This window comes from Poecilia reticulata, linkage group LG2 (assembly GCF_000633615.1).
Source record: "Poecilia reticulata strain Guanapo linkage group LG2, Guppy_female_1.0+MT, whole genome shotgun sequence".
Taxonomy (NCBI): Eukaryota; Metazoa; Chordata; class Actinopteri; order Cyprinodontiformes; family Poeciliidae; genus Poecilia; species Poecilia reticulata.
The window spans coordinates 27,408,326-27,426,704 of NC_024332.1; the positions used below are offsets into that span (position 1 = coordinate 27,408,326).

Sequence of the window (18,379 nt, forward strand, 5' to 3'; positions counted from 1 at the left end):
ATTGTTCACTTGCCCTCCTACAAGGGTGGTATGGCCCTTTAAATCTATCTGGGCTAAGCCGGGAGTCAGGGGTTTCTGGAGAACGACGTAAAACGTCGGCCGCAGTGTCAAGTCTACGGGCCGTTCTTGTCAAAATAACCATAAGTATAATATATTAATTTAGTTTAAAAGGGAAGAGGTACCCGTTAGTATAGTTCAGCAACCAGTAAGAATTTCATAGGCTAAAACATGTCTACTCCGGCCAGACGAAGACTTATGAGAGATTTTAAACGGTGAGTTCACGGTCTGAAATACCGCTGGGTTAGCCGTTTGGTCAAAATAGCTAACGTTAGCCTAGCTTACGTCAGCTTGTTAGCGTTAGCGATGATATTTTACAATAAACGCCCAATTTGAGCTTCTTTTGTTATTACGTCTTTAACACAGATAGCTTTTGGTTACATTTTGTATTTAAAAGCCTGGGTGATGCAGGTAAGTATTGTTAAATAATAAAAAGCGAGAAACGCCGGAAAAGCGAACAGTGCTAGCAGGTTAGCCGACTTGGTTTACTGTTACAGTTTGTAACTGCTGGCTAACCCTTAACTAGCCACCATTTAAATGTCCGACAGAAATAACCAGATGGACACTTTTGGACTTTTTGAAAACTAACGTTCGATTAAATCTTCCCTCTTCATAACAATAAACTCAAATAGCGTAGTTGTTGATAAATTCGTTTGTTTAATAGCCGTGTAATGACAGTTTATTAAAGTTCATTTAAGTAATATTTTCATTGCCGTTTTTACGCCGAACTGAATACGTTTTGCAATGTGAGGTGACCATACAATCCCACAATTCTCTGAAGATTGACTTTAGTGACGAAGGAAGTCACGAACAAGCTGTGACTGCGTTCTGTGAAAGGAGTAGCTAAGAGAGTTTTTGTCCTGGCTGTACAGGAACATTTTGTCCACGAAAAGAGTTGTTTCTGTATTTACAGCAAGCTTCACTGCGTCCAAGAACACATATCTAGATAGTCTGTTCATTTAAGGGTTCTTTGGCAGAACGTTAATATTGGAGAATCATTTGAGGAGTTGAGGGTTTTGTTTGAAATAGCCTCAACATTGTATTGCAACCTGTATAAAGTTTCAACCCAAAATCACACACACACAAAAAAGCTAAATTTCAAGAGTGTATTAATTAGGTTTTGACATAACGTCTACCTATTTATTGTTTTGGTAGGTAGTTTACTTTCAATGTTTTGTTTACTCATGCAAAAAGTCAAGTTTGTTACAGTAAAATGACATATTTGGTATTTAAAACAGTAAAAGTTAGTGTGACAGGAAAGAATCCCCAACCAGTCTCCTCAGCAGAGGAGCCAGTCATGGAGCGGCTCTTTTACATCCCAAGGGAACACAAATGTTCTGTTTTCAGAGGTAATATTGATATCGTGGTTATGGATTGGATAGAGGAGGTCCGACCCTGTGTACGAGCTAGACATCCATCTCTAAAAGATCAAGCGTATTTTGTGTATGATCACCTGGAAGGTGAAGCTAAAGAGGAGATGAGATATAGATGCCGGCTGACAAAGATAATCCTGAACACATGTTTTTTTTTGTTTCAATTTTGCAAGAATTGCATGGTTGCTCTAAATCTTGTGACTTTGGAGGAATTTTTTTTTCTAGAAGACAGAAAGAGGGCTGAACCATAAGAGTCCCCCTTCTCTTAACAAAAACAAAACCCCCAAAATAATTTTAAGCAATAACTACCAAGAGTAATTCTAAACCGAAACGGTAGCAGGCCAATTTTTTGATGATGAGGGAAACCAATGCGATCCTCATGCGTCCAAAGCTAAAACGGCTAAAACCGGTCAGCAGCCTTTATCTGATGGAAGGAGTCTTGCTACTTGGAATGCTAATAGCAGTTCAGTAAAGGTGACRATCTTTTGTAATTTTCCACATTTGTCAAGTAGGTAAATTACTTGAGCTATAATTGGGGAACTGATTCAGCCATAGTTACCATGAATTTATGTTTGAATTTGTTGAAATGAAAAGGCGCATTCCTATTTTGCAGAGATAATATATAGATCTGGATTAAATATGATTTAAACAGCAAGTAAGGCATGTTTAAAATACAGTTTTACTGCATGACTGGACAAATCTTGATTCTTGATGTTTGCCTTAAAACACTTTGGTCCAACCATATATTTCTTTTATTGATTGAAAGGCTACAAGAAGATCCTCCAGCTGGTGTCAGTGGTGCCCCTTCTGAAAACAACATTATGGTGTGGAATGCAGTCATCTTTGGGTAAGAATGTAAAATGTACTTAGCTAGAACATTTCAGTATAAAATGTAAAAAAAAAAAAGAAGGAAAAAACGTGTATTTGTTTTATTTGTACAGCCCTGAGGGAACTCCCTTTGAGGATGGTAAGTATCTGGTTTTGTTTTCTGTCTAGAATGAATTTCAAGGTTTAATGGGTGCAAACTTGAAATGCAGTTCCTGATACAAATTTTATCTTTCATTTTTCACAGATGTAGATTGATCGCTTGAAAAGTGATAGTTAAATATTATTTTTAACTTAAAAGGCATTTCAGTAAAACCATGTTATTCTTAGTTGTATTTGTTCTTTTCTACCTCTAGTAGGTTATTGTCATTTGTAACTTTTATTCTTTATAATTAATATGTCGGGTCACAGCTTGTTYTGTTTCCTTCATCCTTCCACCTTTATACTTTCCGTTTCCCCCCCTCAGGTACATTTAAACTAATTGTAGAATTCACAGAAGAATATCCCAACAAACCACCCACAGTACGATTTGTCTCAAAGATGTTTCATCCAAACGGTAGGAGGATTGTAACCGGTGGTCACATTACTTCATTAGTGATTGTTGTGGGCCGTTTCTCAACGTGTTTTTGTCCACAGTCTACGCAGATGGAAGTATATGTTTAGACATTCTACAGAACCGATGGAGTCCTACTTACGATGTGTCCTCTATACTTACTTCCATCCAGGTAAGAAATGTCAACATAACAAAGCGCAGATGTAGATTTAGTCTTCTTACCCTGACTGTTCAAAGAAAGAACAAACAACCGGACTACAACCCGAGTGTGTAAACTGTTTTAAAATGTCAAAATCAACAACAATAATCTGGTTGCTCTTRAGGCAACATTTCTGAAAGTTCTGGAGTAAAACCAGMYTTTCTTTATTCTKTTTTTAGTTGAATCTTGAATCGATGTGATGTTGGATGCTTGGTTCCACCATCAACATTTTGCCTTGTTTTGAGGATGATTGGCCATCTCTGGAAACCTTCAAACTAACTCKGTTTCTGAACTGGCTTATTGTATGTTAAAGCAATTAAAAAAAGAAAAATAAGCTTCCTATGATGAGGTTTAGTCTTTCATCATAGGAAAGACTAAACCTCTAATCTTGTTCTCAATAGCTGATTGGAAGCTTACTGTATATTGAAAAAATTGATTAAAAAAAAAAAGTTCACACCATTTTGAGGCCATTTATAGCCTTAAAATGGTGTGAACTCATGACACTTTGAATGTATTGGCCAACAGTTACTGCAACCAGACTGAAACTTGCAGATACTCGCAAACTTGAAAGCTGTGAATGTGACATTCAGTTTCTGTTTAATTATTATTTTTTGCCCAAAAGTCACTTTCTTTATGCTTGCTCRATTAAATATTACTGGAAACATAAAAATGTGAGTTCTTAAATGAACAGCTGCATAAAAAAGAAATTTGTAGCATGTTATTGTTTTTGCCCTCCAGTCTCTGCTTGACGAACCAAACCCCAACAGTCCTGCCAACAGCCAAGCAGCCCAGCTGTACCAGGAGAACAAGCGGGAGTACGAGAAGCGCGTGTCGGCTATTGTTGAACAAAGCTGGAGGGACAGTTGACCTGACAATCCCGACAGCTGCTCGCTCCATCGTTAAGCTGTGTGTGCTGCAAGTTGTAGTGGAGTAACTGAATTTTTAAACCGTTTTGCTCCCATCTTTTACTTTTACGCTTTTATGCACTTTACCCTCAACTTCCCCAACAAGTGTTTTCTTTTTCTTTCGGCCCAGCAAGAGTTTCTTTTTATTTGGTTCCCTCCTTTTCTCGTCAACCAGGGGAAACGGGCCATGAAGCTAAACAAGACAAAAAAATCTGGTGTGTTCTTACTTGCTTTAATAACTTCCCATGACTTGTTGTGGTAAAAGTCTACAAGGGTGCATCATTTAGGTCATGGGTTCTTCTGTTGTGCACCTGATTGATTTAGTCAGTTTTCACAATGCAGTGGAATAATGAGCATCACCTGCTACAGCTAAACCAAACATCTCTACACCATGTTCTTTGCTGTGTTGTGAACTGTTAAATGCATGACATAGTGTATTCACAATCCTGTTGCGTTCTCGTGTATATAAAGAAACCTGCAACTGAAATTATGTACAGATTTTGCACTGGTTGTCCCTCATGTCACTTTTTCCAGTTCTTGTAAATAAACAAAGTCATCCTTAACAGGGAATGTTTKACTGTTTTTTTCTTTACTCAATGCTATTATTCTAAGAGATGGAGGCATTATGGTTTTTGTAATTAATTTTAAGTAGAGGTAGAACAGAATTAAGTATTGAAAATTTCAGATGCCTGTTATGCCTTTGATAACAAGGCCATGTATTTAAAATTCATGCTAACCTTTCTTTACATGTGAAATATTGTTTTGCCCAACTTTCGCAAAGCCTTTTCACAATTATAGTTGTTTAAATTCATCATAAGCTGTCCAAACTGCACACTACCCAGTGAAATGTATAGTTTTACATTAAATATGATCATTACATTAAGCTGTATAAAGTACCATTTAATATTTTTCACAAGCTAATGAGGGAGGTGCAACAAACGGGTAAAGGCAAATCAGTCATAASACAAAAATGATTTATTGACCTACATGCAAAACACAAATACTGCACATCACTGTATACACTATCCTGATGGTGGAGGATGGTGTTAAAGGTTGATGGATTCAACTAAAAACAGGTGAACTCTGACTAGGGCAGAATAAAGGTAATTCTTAACCAGAGCTCCAGTGGTTCAGATTAAAGCACATTCATGTCTGAATGGCCCAGTCAAAGTCCAGACTTAAATCCACTATTCTAAACTGATCACATATGCCATCCATACAAAACGCTGAGCTTGAGCTACTTTAGAAAAAAATGAAAAAATTCAGTCTCTTGTGCAAAAGTGGTGCAGATACAACACAAAAGACCAGCTGTGATTACACCTAAATGGGCCATACMAAGTATAGAATGATTCTAAAAGCATGCTGCACTTATCAATTTATTTTTCTGGCAAAAAACTACCCTCACTCAACCATTATAATAGTTCTTTCAAAATAACATCCCGAACATTTAAGTTCCTATTTTACAAGCTGTGAAAGACTGGAAGGGCCTTGGTATTAATTTAGCCATCAGCCATGACGGAATGATAACTGCTTTGACTAATATAACACTGTATTCTAGTCATATCCCTTACTTTATGGCTGTGTTTCCTCTTTATTTTTCTTCCTTTTATTATTCATATTGGATTTTGATATCTGTAGTTTTGTAGCTTGGATTCGTAATCATCATTGTGTTGCTCCCAGTCATTTACTGGTCTCTCTTGAAAAAGAGATTTTTAATCTCAATGAAACATACCTGGTTAAACAAAGGATACATAGACACATACATACACAAACACGTTAACTTTAATAAACTACAACTCACGCCTAGCTGAGCTACAAACCAAGCTCTTTTAGTAAGCCGTTATACCAGACACCATAAGTTATTAGTTTAGAAATGTTTTATTTCTTAAATGAGAAGATATGCTCGAACTTGGGTTTCATGTATGATGGGAACAAAAAGCGATGCAAGTGTAGAGCAGATCTTAAAACATGCACATGGACCTGTTCTTTTCTTACTATTAATGTTTTTACAAATGCTAGAAGCGAGTCGGAGGTGCAGCTTGTTCCTCAGCTCTGCAGCGGCTACAAAAATAACTTTTTAAATGACCCTTTTCATCGGTACAATACTTCATAAGTGTTAAATGAAAACAAAGACATAAACCTGTAGCTTTTATTCAGAGTTCACTGGGCCAAGCGAAGCGAGCTACCTGTTATAAGCTCTCTCCTTTTTGGCCCTCTCCAGGGCTTTGTCCATGGTTTTTTCGTTCTCTCCCCGACACTTGGGGCAGTACCACTTGCCCTTGGGCTTGTGATGGAGCCCGACGCAGGAGAAATGAAACCACTCTATTGGACATTCGTCGTTGTCGCAGCCAATCATCTCTCCGTAGGAAACCTGCTCACACAAGCAGTACGTCGGCTCGTCTGGGTCTATGGGCAGGTCAGGAGGCGACACTTCTCTCTCCGACTTCCCTTTAGATCGTTTCTTCTTCTTGGAAGACGTTTTGGGCCTCTTTTCCCGAGACGCGCCCACTTCTTCTGACTGGTCCAGACCCCCGTAGCACTCGCGGTTTTCTCCGTTCTTCTGACGCCTCGACCGCTTCCCTCCCGGTTTGTCTCCACCCACCGAACCCGGGGTGACTTCGTCTCGTTTCTTGTCATGGTGGCTGGATTTGCCCGGAGTGACCGTCGCCGAAGAGGCCGACATCAGGGACACAGAAGCGGTCGTCATAGGCGTCGTCGTGGTAATGTGACTCTCTTGCACTTCTTGGGAGGAGAGGAGAAGCTCAGAATGCCACTCCATTTGTCGGGTTCGGTTCTCCACCAACTCCACCTGAAACGATGAGCATGTTAAAAATGTTTAACTAAATGAAGAATGCAAATCTTTAAGTTGTATGAAATAAGCATGTATGAAATAATTAAATTGACCGAATGTGGATTGAATCATCCCACACCACATACGGATGTACATGTTTTTAAAGATATTTATTTTGTTTGTAGATTTTCAAAAATTAGGTCGCCTAGTGCTTTATTGGTTTCTAAACAGACCCAGTTTGTAGAACCACAGGTTCAGACTAAATCTCTGATCTATGAAAGTCTGGATGCCAAAAAAAGCAGTGAAATGCTCCTGAGGTTTCGCCCTCGGCAAATTAAATGTGATAATATCCAAAAGCATAGAATTAAGGACGAAAATCTAAATATAAGGCTAACAAAACATATCTATATATACATATGGATGTACAAAGCTCTTAAATCTATACAAGTTTAAATATTTTACACAATAGTATAAGGAATAAAGTACTGAAAACCCAAACATTTTCCCATAGTACCGTATCTTTTGATACTTATCCACTCATGGAAAATGATAAAAGCAACTTAGATAATTGTACAAACTTCAAATTAACTCCAATTTCAATATTTCAAACTTTTCAGTAAAAGGAATTTAATTTCTTATATCTAATTAATAATTAAATGTACATGCTTAAAATAAGCCACCTAATTTTTTCTCCCTACTGCGTGTGTGTGCATTATTTATGTGCTTTAAGGAACATAAAATCTCAGTACTCAAAATTTTGCAAGCATGTTTAAAGAAAAACTTAACACTTACAATGTTTATATTTATAACTTCACATGTATCTGCAGAAATTCTGTAAAAGGTGACATTAATGTAGCCTCATTTTTATTGACAATTTGTAAAAACTGGTTGTTTTTGACAAGCTATTAGAAATTCTCTTCTGAGTCAGGATGAAGAATGGAGTTCCAGAGCTCTCCTCTTTTTTCATAGTTTCTAGATTATAAAAACGACATCAACATGCACTTGAAGCAGATTAGCACCACACTGACATGCAGGCGCTGCTCTGTCTTTATCAGCTGAACACGGTCAGGTTTGGGAATTTTCCACTGAGCGGCCACCTCCCAACAACTGAAGCTCTTCTTTAAACATACCATTTGACCAGCAATCTGGATTTTTTCGTCTCCAAGCTCCTGACTGCGGATCAGCGCCCTCTGGATGGATAACTGCAGCTTGCGCCTCTGAAGTGAGTCCAATTCTCGGCGGTAGCGTTCATACGCATCATCAAGCTCCTTGAGCGCATCTGGGGGAAGAAAAAAAAGAACAGGTAAGAAAATGAAATCACGCAAAACCAACATGCTTCCTGCATGTTAATTATCATAGAGGGGCATTGATGAAGGGGCAACATTTTAGTACTGTCATGTAGATTTACTCAGTTCATGCTAAAATGTTACTGTGACATAAAGTTTAAACAAATCTTTTTGTTTATAGTTTGATAAATTACTTAATAGACTTTACACTTTTAGTAAAGTATATCTTAGAATGTTTGTCACGATGTCTTTTGTACAGCTCACAAATATACGTGCAAAAACAAGCCTGAATAATTCATTTCGTTGAGGTTCTTCACCTTGATACTTTGCATCTATTTCCCTCATGAGGGACACGCTCCTCTGCAAGTCGAAAGGCAGAGACTCCACCAGGTCCAAGTACTCCTCGACATAATTCACCACGACGTGGCCTGGGTCGCCGTTGCTCGGGTTCAACATCGCGACTCCTTCTCACCCCAAAGACGCTCCTACACCTGAAAACACAAAATCATTATTAGTATGCTCGTCTTCACTGCAAATGTTTAGCGTTGCCACAACATCACTGTGTGCAACGTCAATATGGCAAAGAGAAGCTTGGACTCCATTTTAATTTGCCCCTGAATAAATGCTTCAAGAATCTGGGTCCACACTTCCTTGATCTGTTAATGTACAGACCTTATAAAACCAACCATATCAGTTTTACTTTCCCCCTTTTTAAACAAATCAAACTGTTCATGTATTAATATCTTAATGAATAACATTTAAGCAAGACAAAATATTACATTGAGATGTCATAATAGTTTTGAATGGCATAATAGAAAAATAATTTTTCTTTAGAGTTGCACTCATGACTGAAATTATCCCTAATCTGCCAATAATCTAACAATTAATCAATGGAATATTCGATCATTCAGTATTACGAACAAAAACCCCGCCTTCAGATGTATTTAGGAATAATACATTTGCGTGAATTAAGTAAAATATACCTAAAATTGTACTCTTACGTTGTCTCACTTCGAACCAGAAACAGACATGAAATGAATGTATTTTAATCTGATATTTGGTCGAAGGTACTAAATGGTAATCGATGATATGATCTCCCATCGCCTATTCAATGTAAAGTAACGTTAAAGTGTCTTCACCCTCTTAGTAAGATGAAACCTGGATTTAACTCAGCATGGCATAAAAAAAAATTCGATTTAAATCGAGAGAAAGCTTTAAAAGGCTAGCTTAAAGCGCTATAGCTCATGTAATTATGATCACAGACCGCAACGTTCAGCAAAACCTACACGGTATTAAACTGCATAGCAACTTAAATATGGATAGATTTATATGATGTTTTATCCCCTGTTACATAAACAACCCCGTTAAATGAATATTTGTGTATCCACTCTTTTTTTGTGTGTAACTGTTAGCTAAGTTAGCCTGCTAGCTTAAACCGTTACTAAACGAAGCGTGGCACAAACACGGACAAAAACCACGCAGCTCAGTCGTATCTCCCTTATAAACACGTCTCAGAAAACCTTACCTCTGGATATGCTTGGTTTCCCGCTGGTAGCCTCGTCTCCTTGATGGTACCGTGTTACTAACTAACACCAGGTTATGTGTAACTACAGAGCTGAGGAGAACAGAGGAGCGTCCCTCCTCAAAAACCAACAACGAACCCAAATAGTTTCAGATGTGCGCATGCGCAACCCTTCCTGTAGCCAGAACGGGAGAAGGAGAATGTGACCGCTGCAGTCTGTAGATTAATAAAGACCCTAAAATTACGACAGCAACGCCTTCCCCTCAATGCAATACAATTTGCATTGGGTAGTACACTATTTCAGAATCTTTTGACTTGTATAAGTGGATCCCACTCCTTTACAGAATCACATTAGGCTTTGTGTTGCAGTGTAAAGACCCTCCTTTATGGACCAGGTTGATACMATTTCAAGATTAGATTTTTCCATTTTATTAGAAAATGTCTTTCAGTGACATCAATGTGTGACCAAGTTGCAACAAGTAAAGATGAATTTATGGATTTTTGTAGTATAAGCAGTGCCACAAGCTGAGAGTCCCTATGAAGTTCAATTGGTCTTATTTTTGTAATTGTACTTTAACAACCCTAAACTTGATCTTTTTTGCTTAACAAAATTAACAAATTGTAATTAAACACTTTATATCTATTTCAAAAACTTACTCTGACACTGAAAGCATAACTTTTACCAAATATAAAGTAAAATTTGCTATTATTAAAATATATAAATGAAAACACACACAAAAATATATACATTTTACTGATTTGATGTAGCCAACTCAGGCTTCTGTGTAAACCAAATAATTTGGTTTCATATTTGGTGTGAAAAAAAATAAATTACACAGCTTCAAGAACAAAATCAGGCGCTTGTCGAATTTTACTTCTGGTTTATTCAAAACATTTAAAACAATGTGATCATGTACAGTATATTCCTCCACCAAACTCCCACCCACTCCCTTAAAGCATCGCTGAAGAAAGCTAATTTTAAGACTAAGTATTTGTGATATTTCCTGGTTGTTTGATTGTTTCAGTTTTCAAACAGCTTCCTGAAGGCCGGACTAATCTCCTGGATCATGTCTGAGGTGGTGGTGGACCTGCCGTGCCGCTGAAACGCCTGATTGTTGCACTGTCTGGTCAGCGAGCAGGCGCCGAACGCTGCGACCACCGATGGGTTAATACTGAGAGAAGAAGAAGAAGCAGCAGAAGGTTACTGAGGATCAACTCAGCATTTTTTTTGGCATTATCTCTGTGATTCTTTCCAATAAATAACCAGCAGTAATGTAGCAGTTCTTCACCCTCTGATCAGTCCTGCTGTTGAAGCAGCATGAGCCCAGTGCGCCATGACTCCCATCGATCCAGACAGGAGATCTCCTTGTCCTCCACATCTTCTCCCGCTGCCCTCAACACTGCATGAGTAGACTGAAAACAACGACCCCATAACAAGAGGTTACAAACTTCCACAATAAAGAAATGCMGAGTCTGGGATGACGGCGGACGTCTGGATACGAACCTTTACTGCCGTCTGAGATGAGATCCTGCTCCCCCTTTAGCACCAAGGTGAGGTTGCCCATAGCTGCGCTGAGCTGCATGACGCTGCGCTGGTGGTCGCTGCTGTTCATGGGCTCGTGGTGCTGCAACAGCATGACGGAAACACGGGCGAAAATCAACCGGCGAAGAATTTGCGAGCAACCCGACGGTGAGCATTTTATTCCAACAAAACTCACAAGTGCCTCAAACAGTCTGGTGAACTCCATGAAGTTAGGAGTTAGGATGCCCTTCTGGTAGCCTTGAATGACCGATGGCTGGTGTGTGACGAGCCACAGTCCGTCCTGTTGGAAAGCAAAGCCCGAATGAGTTTTTAAAGTCCACAACTGCTGGAACTTGATTTTTTTTATCCAGACTTACTGCATCAATGACTATTGGAATATCCCTGGCTTTAGACCTCTCAATCACTTCCTGAAAGAAAGAACAAGGTACAGCAGGTCTTTGTAAAGATTTAATAATTTTTACTGTAAGACAGTAAAATTAAAGTAAATTTATATTGTTTGAAAAATAAAGAGTGAAAAATGAAAACACAGAGAAACCAGAGACAAACAGCATTCTGAGGGAAAACTTTGGAGAATTGATTTTTTATTATGGATTTATTGGAGCTGTCTTCAGTGGGGAAAAAAATWGACATTCAGACACAACTTAGATTATAGGAGGTGGATTGTGTTCAGTGTTTCTCTGTAGTTTAATCTGATTGTAGCTGTTTTGTTAAATTTCCCATTTTAATCAGATATAAAAATGGAAATTCTACAGCAATATGCCGCTTGTTTCCTTAATTATAAGACAATGCAGACCAGCTGATGGTTGAGGTGTTTATTGCAGCGGGATTAAAATCGTTAGCATCTGTGTGCTGAGCTGACCTCCATAATCACATTTTGAGTTCTTTGTTGCTCTGATATTGGGTTTATTAGACAGCATAGTTCACCTTGTCAAGCAGATATCAATCCCTGAAAATGCTAGACGAATAAATTGAATGTATGAATGTTGTTTACAGAAATATCGTCTTAGTGTTGTTAGCCCACTGTATGACATCACGGCCGTGTGTTTATTAGTAAGGCAGTGATTCGACCACTCAGGGTAGATTTCAATGCCGCGGTTGAATGTTTTTGTGAGTGAATATATTCCACATGCCTTGGCCGTTTTCAGTAAGAAGTCTTCCCTGCCCAGACCTGGTCCCACAACAAGGCCATGGAGTCTCGGGAGCCACTTTTCTATTTCCTCCACAGCATTGGGACTGTCCCTTAACACACACAAAACAAGAGAGAAATGTTATTTAACACGGACATATAGAATCCCAAAGACAAGCAAGCCAAAGATAAAATTAAGACCATGTGAAAATAACATTCATTAAAAAAACCAAACTAAATTACAACAATTTTGTTGATTTTCCCTCGTTGTATGCATTTTTTGAACGGTGTTGGATTAAATACTACTGTTTTCATAGTTAACGATTAATCAATTACTAAATTAGTTGACTATTTCAATAATCCTTTCATCGCGATAAATCTGATTACTTATTTCTGCTCCAATCCTAATATTTGATTCCTGTCACATTATTACAGTGTTGCTCTGGTAATGCATGGCAGCTTTAATCACGTGTTAGCTGTTCTTTGTGAATGCAGTGATCAGCTGATGTACTTACAGAACAGGGTGCACTATGAGCTCAGGGCTGTAGGATTTTATCACCGTAGCAGCATCTTTGGTGCAGAACACATGCGACAGGTCACCCCCCTTAAGAAGAAAAAACAAAACTAAGTAGCTACCTCAAATTTACTATGAATGTGCAACATTGGTTATCAGATTTACAGCTTACCACTTTCAGTGCAGAGATAGCAGCAAAGTATGGAGCTCCAGTATAACTACAGAGTAAAAGATGGGAAGATTTAGGACGTTTTTGTGTAGATTATTGTAAAATGTTAAAGTGAGGAGGTGGTCTTCGTTACTCTTTGCATCCCCCGATGATCCCAATACGGCCGTCTTGTCCTTTGTGCTTCTTGGAGGTGAGTGGAGGAACAATACTCTTTACTAGCGAGACGATGTCGTCATCCATGCCTCCGAGTGATGAGGAGCCCAAGCTGTAGTATCGCTCAAGCACTGAGGGGRGGGGGGGGGGGGGGGGAGCCAAGACATTTTAAGAGTGGATTTATAACAGTTGTATGTGTAATATTTCATTCATCATTTGCATTAAAATTATTTTATGTCTTTAATTGGAGCATTTTTACTCTTTATTTTTCAACAGTAGACTTGTGATTGAATGTACAAAAATTATGTATAAATTTWAAAAAAAATAAAGAATTGGGTGAACAAGTTTGGATTTATTTAGGATTTTCTATAATCCACACAGGCTCAAMTACAGCCYACTCCGACATTTGGCCAGGGMTTTCTTAGGCAGTAGCTGAATCCRGCTGGACACAGATGAAAACAAAATGATTAAGACGTTCGGGAACAACCCAGAAACCACAGACTGTTCCATCTGAATATATGGATTAAGGAGAAGGCTTCCAAATCCACTTCAAATCAACACAAACAGTTGGAATTTGTATGTGCAAATTTGAAGCGATATGTGTAATTTACACTAGTGCTGCATGGCATCAGGAAAACATGTAATTGTAACAGCACTGCTGAATAATGCAATAGTGTTATTCAGGTTTCTGCGATGCGATGTCCCCAAAACTATTTTGCGAGTGCTAGCATCTTAGCAACTAAAAATATACACCCTTTGTGGACATTAGGGGTGAGCATTTGTCATGATAAATGTATCATAAGACTTTTGATTGATAGTTTTTGTAACAAATTCCCCTCAAAAGTGCCCGTATTCCTGAAATGACTATTTTCAGAGTCCTTGGAAATAATAATAATAATGTAGAAAATATCACTGCTGGAAAATACCAATGTGTCTGACTTATAGAAAATCCATAATCCATCCAAACATGGGGTTTAAAAATCATTAAATTTGTTTCTTGAATTACGAGTCCATCATGAAAAACTCCATTAAAAGCCCCAAATTACTGACATTCGCGTCTCTAAAGAGTGAATGAAAACTTCGGACCAGCACTGAGGTTTAGTGAATAACCAGGAAACACACTGAGAAAATTTATTATAAAATGGATTAACAAGGGCGAACACTGCCGAGTGTTTGCATCACACCTGCGCCGCCTTTTAGTTTCTCTTCACACACGCCGCCACACCTGACACCTAAAGCCTGAGGATCTGAGCCCGGAGGCTGGCTGAAAGAGTCCGTCTGGGACGCGGGGCGCTTSAGGAGCCCCGGCGGGCCGCGGGTGTGCTGCGACGGGGGAGTGCTGGAGATGACCGGAGGTCGGGCCGGAGGGGACGGCTTGGGGGGAGCGGACGAGGACGACGAGGGTCTGCCTGAGGAGAACACCTGYGCCAACATCTGCAGCATGTGCAGCTCTCGGGCGTGCTCCGCTTCTCGGCGCCGGTCCTCCGCCTGCAGGCGCTGCTCTTCCACGCGGTAGAAGTTCTCCTCGGCCTGAGCGCTCTGCTCCAGGAACTGCTCCATTAGCTTCTCCATGGGGAAGTTGGAACGCCGCTTTCTGGGCCGCTTAGGCGGTCTGGCCGGCAAATTGCCAGCTACTTTGCAACTGTTCGGCGGATTTGCAGAGGTGCCTAGAAAGAGAAATTCAAAAACTTAAGTGAGCAAGCATAAATATATCTTAAGACTGTAACATTTTTCTTTTTAAACAGACACATCAGCCAGTCTACCAGGGCTTAGAATTGGCWAATTGTCCCTTGATTGGCAAATACTGACAAATCCGTTTTCTCCATTTGTTATTTATTACATGCAACAAAAGTTTGCACTCCCACTGTATTTGTAAATGCATAAACAGGGATAATCTTGCAATTTCCGTCTGATTTGATTCAAAGCTACTACTTTCCTCTCATTAGCTTGATCAAAGAAGCTGCTGCACATTTGATCCCCTTTCTTTTGTTGCGCCAGGTGAATTTCAGTAAATTAATATAGCATCAAAAACTCAAATCAATAGTAAACAGCAGGAAAATGYTAGTATTTTTGCAAYATATCCACTGCAAAATCAAAATCTTACCGAAGTATTGCTGGCCTACTTTCTAGTACACTTAGYGCACTTGATATAAGACAAAACCAACTTACAAGTAACTTTTCAGCATGATATATTAGCTCGTTTTAAGTCTTGATATTGATAATAAAGTAATGGTTATGAGTGAAATGATCTGACAGTAGAACAAGATTGTTTTCTCTTATTTAGAAGTTGTAATTGTCTTGTTCCACTAGCACATTATTTCATTTGCAACTAGTATTTTTTCCATCATTAAGAAATTGTTGACTTAAAACAAGCTCCTGTATCATGCCGAGAAGTTACTTACAACTTAGCTTAGATTTTATTTAATTTCCCTTTGGGGTCAATAAAGTATTTTTGAATTCCATCTTATTTTAAGAGTGCTAAATATATTTGTGCTCAAAACTAGACCAAAATGACTTAATATTTTGTTTTTGCAGTGAGCGTTACAGTTTTTGAATTGAGATACTGTGGGGGAGGGGGGGGGATTGCGATGCAAACTATAATCATTAGTGCAATGAAATTAAATGTCTGGGTTGATCAGAAGGATGGGTGCTGAAAACGTGACCCAGAGGGGTAGATGAAGAGATTTACTTACTGTTATTGCCAACTGTGACTTTAACTGGGATGGGGATGGGGACAGCAGGGTATTCCAGCTTGACTTCAGTCTCAGCAGGATAGGGACACTCTCCTGTGCTCTCAGAGTATCTATCCTGAGCATCCTCTCCATCCTCCTCCAGCCCATCTCCGGCCTCCTCCCCTCCGACCCCGCTGTCCATCAGCTCCTGCGGGTCCAGAACCGTCCGGTTGCTCAAAATACCCTCCATGATGTCATAAAACTTGCAGATCTTGTGGTACTGCCCGTTGTTTCGCAGGTTGCCCTCCTTTGCTAGCAGGTACTGCCTCTTGAGGCTCTTGATGCGGACCCTGCATTGCTCCGGGGTCCGCTCGAAGCCCATGGCCCCCAGCCTGCGGGAAACGTCTCGGTAGACGAAGCTGTTTCGGAAGTTTCCGTCCAGCGCCGTCTGGATGTCCTGCTCCCCCCAGATGTTCAGCAGGGTCCTGGTCTCTATGTCCGACCACAAGAAGCCCCGCGTCGTGTTGGACTGCATAGCTGCTCCGGTTTATAGCGTGACCCCTACCAATCGGAGTTGAATGGAGACGTTTACGCCGCAGACTGCGAGGAATGTCGGGTCTGGCCGCATCGAAGCGGCGCGGCGCAGCTAGCCCAAACACTGATCAGTGGCCATTTTGATAGCTCGGAAGGGCTTAAGGATAAAGTCCAAAACTTTAGCTTCATAACAAAACGACGGATAGGGTCAACTAGTTGTTTGCTAGCCGCCTCTGTTTATCCGCTCTCGTCGCCGTAAAAGTGCGTAGCGAATTGTTTTTGGGTCAACTGAATACGGGTCAGCTTCCGCAGGACTTTGCGGAACCATTAGCGTTAGCGGGCAGCTTTCCAAACCGACCTCTGATCAGTCCTCTGAGGTTAATGTTACCTATCTCCGCTTGGTCCTCCGCCCTGCTAGGTGTCCGCGGGGTCCTAAACACCGTGGTTACAAAGGCTGCAGTCAAATGCAGCTACGGACATGCTACAGTCTGTGTTAAAATACAATAGCACCTCGGAAGAAAATCCCCTTCACGTTACCTTTTTGGTTAAAACAGACGAACGTGGCGACAACCGACAGAGCAACTGTGACCAACCACAAGCAGAGCTGTGTCTGAATCTGTTGAGGAACCATTGTTTTGCAAAATGTCAGCCATTGAACCACGGAGCTTCCCCACGCGTGGAAGACCCCTCGAGTTGTTTGCAGTCCTTCTTACCTAAACGGAAAATGCGCKTGGACGCTGGGAAGTGCGCACAAGACCTCCGAATCATGAGGCGGTCTGACCCAGGAGAACAGCACAGGAAAGAAACTGCAGTGATGCATTTAAAGACTGCTCGGACACTCCAGTATCAAAGCGCCACAAGTATATGGAGTACCCTTGACGTTCCATCGCTGTCATTGGTGGCTGTGCTGGAGGTAACGGGGTAATGTGGGGTAGTAGTTAGGTAGTAGTTCACAAAAATATAATCAGAAATTTAAGCTAGTACAAATTTCAGAAAGCTTTCCCTTTRTCATTTGGCAAATAAACATATTTATTAGTGGTGTGCCTGTTAATGATTTCTGTTAATAGATAAGGCTGTGATGTGTCATCAGGGAGCAACCAAACACAAAACATTTTTTTCCTGTTTTATTTTATTTTATTATCATTAAAATGACAAACATTTTGTCATTTTAATGACAAGCCATTTTTAGAAATGTGTTTGAGGAGTCTGAAAATGGGTCTTTTTCATTGTTGTGGAGAAAATGTGTCCCGTTAGAGAATTGTTTAGAGATGTTTCACAGAGGAGCAGCCTGTAAAACATCAAAACTTTGACTAGAACTCACACAAATCTTTAGTTTTTCTCTAAGCAACTTAAGTATGTTTTTGTTTACATGCTTCTAATGATTTTGGTCCCGAAGAACTAAAGTTTGCTTTCGCAGAATTCTGAAGCAGACTATTCTCAATCAGAATGCAGAATTTATGGTTCCAACAATTATTAAAAGTCACAGACACTGTCTTTCATGTGTAAACTTTTGGGCAAAAATACATTTTCGTAACAAAATATTCTCTGAATTCACAAAATAGTGCTGTTTTAAGACCAGGGTGAGGGAGAATAAATTAGCATGATTATCTGTATTTTTTTTGTGTTACGTCCAAAGTATAGATTTTCGTAGACGTGTGACTTATGATAAATATGGAAGACAATTATGACTGGAKTTACATAGTAGGCTAAGTACAGAATTAATTTATCTTACTACTACTATTTTTATCATTTATATATGTATTCATAAATCTTGGTAAACAGTTATTTTTAACATTTATTTATTATGCAAATACAAAGTGCGAGCATYACGACATACTTTGAATTTCATATTTGTAATACTTCTTCATTGTGGAAATTTTGGTGAGTCAGATCAGTTTAGATTAAAAAGTGCAACTGCCTGTAAAGAGGACGTGTTAATGGCCGGGTGAGGTGTCATTTTTGCCCTGAGTTTTGTCTTGTRGGTAAAAATACATCGCACTCAGAACTGCCAAAAGCTAATACAATCAGAATGATCGTTGTAGCGTTTAAATTTTTTTAAATGTTATTGCAGTTATTGTTATTATTATTGTCAAAAATACCCAAAGTGGAAAAACATACTGATCTATGGTGTTGATGAAAGATAATTAATCAAAAGTT

The 18,379-nt window shown here is 39.5% G+C and overlaps 3 protein-coding genes across 5 annotated transcripts; 1 reads left to right on the plus strand and 2 right to left on the minus strand.

The window, feature by feature from the left end:
- The first annotated feature begins 68 nt into the window (after nt 1-68).
- On the plus strand, nt 69-4,479 carry ube2al (ubiquitin conjugating enzyme E2 A, like). The gene is made up of 6 exons (XM_008401632.2): nt 69-272; nt 2,197-2,277; nt 2,372-2,397; nt 2,722-2,811; nt 2,892-2,980; nt 3,746-4,479. The coding sequence occupies exons 1-6, from the start codon at nt 229-231 to the stop codon at nt 3,872-3,874; spliced, it is 459 nt and encodes a 152-aa protein (XP_008399854.1). The 5' UTR covers nt 69-228; the 3' UTR covers nt 3,875-4,479.
- A 390-nt stretch (nt 4,480-4,869) lies between these two features.
- ing1 (inhibitor of growth family, member 1) lies at nt 4,870-9,692 on the minus strand. Its single transcript, XM_008401622.2, has 4 exons — nt 9,515-9,692; nt 8,307-8,480; nt 7,834-7,982; nt 4,870-6,721 (listed from the first exon to the last, which is right to left on the minus strand). Exons 2-4 carry the CDS (start codon nt 8,443-8,445, stop codon nt 6,095-6,097), a joined length of 915 nt encoding a protein of 304 aa, XP_008399844.1. The 5' UTR covers nt 8,446-8,480; nt 9,515-9,692; the 3' UTR covers nt 4,870-6,094.
- Nucleotides 9,693-10,375: 683 nt separating this feature from the next.
- On the minus strand, nt 10,376-17,092 carry naxd (NAD(P)HX dehydratase). Of its 3 annotated transcripts, XM_008401581.2 has the most exons (12): nt 16,936-17,002; nt 15,710-16,838; nt 14,201-14,683; nt 12,997-13,147; nt 12,867-12,912; nt 12,696-12,784; nt 12,185-12,293; nt 11,411-11,461; nt 11,230-11,334; nt 11,016-11,136; nt 10,801-10,924; nt 10,376-10,683 (listed from the first exon to the last, which is right to left on the minus strand). In XM_008401581.2, the coding sequence occupies exons 2-12, from the start codon at nt 16,221-16,223 to the stop codon at nt 10,533-10,535; spliced, it is 1,944 nt and encodes a 647-aa protein (XP_008399803.1). In that variant the 5' UTR covers nt 16,224-16,838; nt 16,936-17,002; the 3' UTR covers nt 10,376-10,532. The 3 variants fall into 3 exon arrangements, with proteins under 3 accessions (XP_008399803.1, XP_008399816.1, XP_008399809.1); XM_008401594.2 differs by lacking the exons at nt 14,201-14,683; nt 15,710-16,838 and having other exon boundaries at nt 16,936-17,092; XM_008401587.2 differs by lacking the exon at nt 14,201-14,683 and having other exon boundaries at nt 16,760-17,087.
- Nucleotides 17,093-18,379: the final 1,287 nt, after the last annotated feature.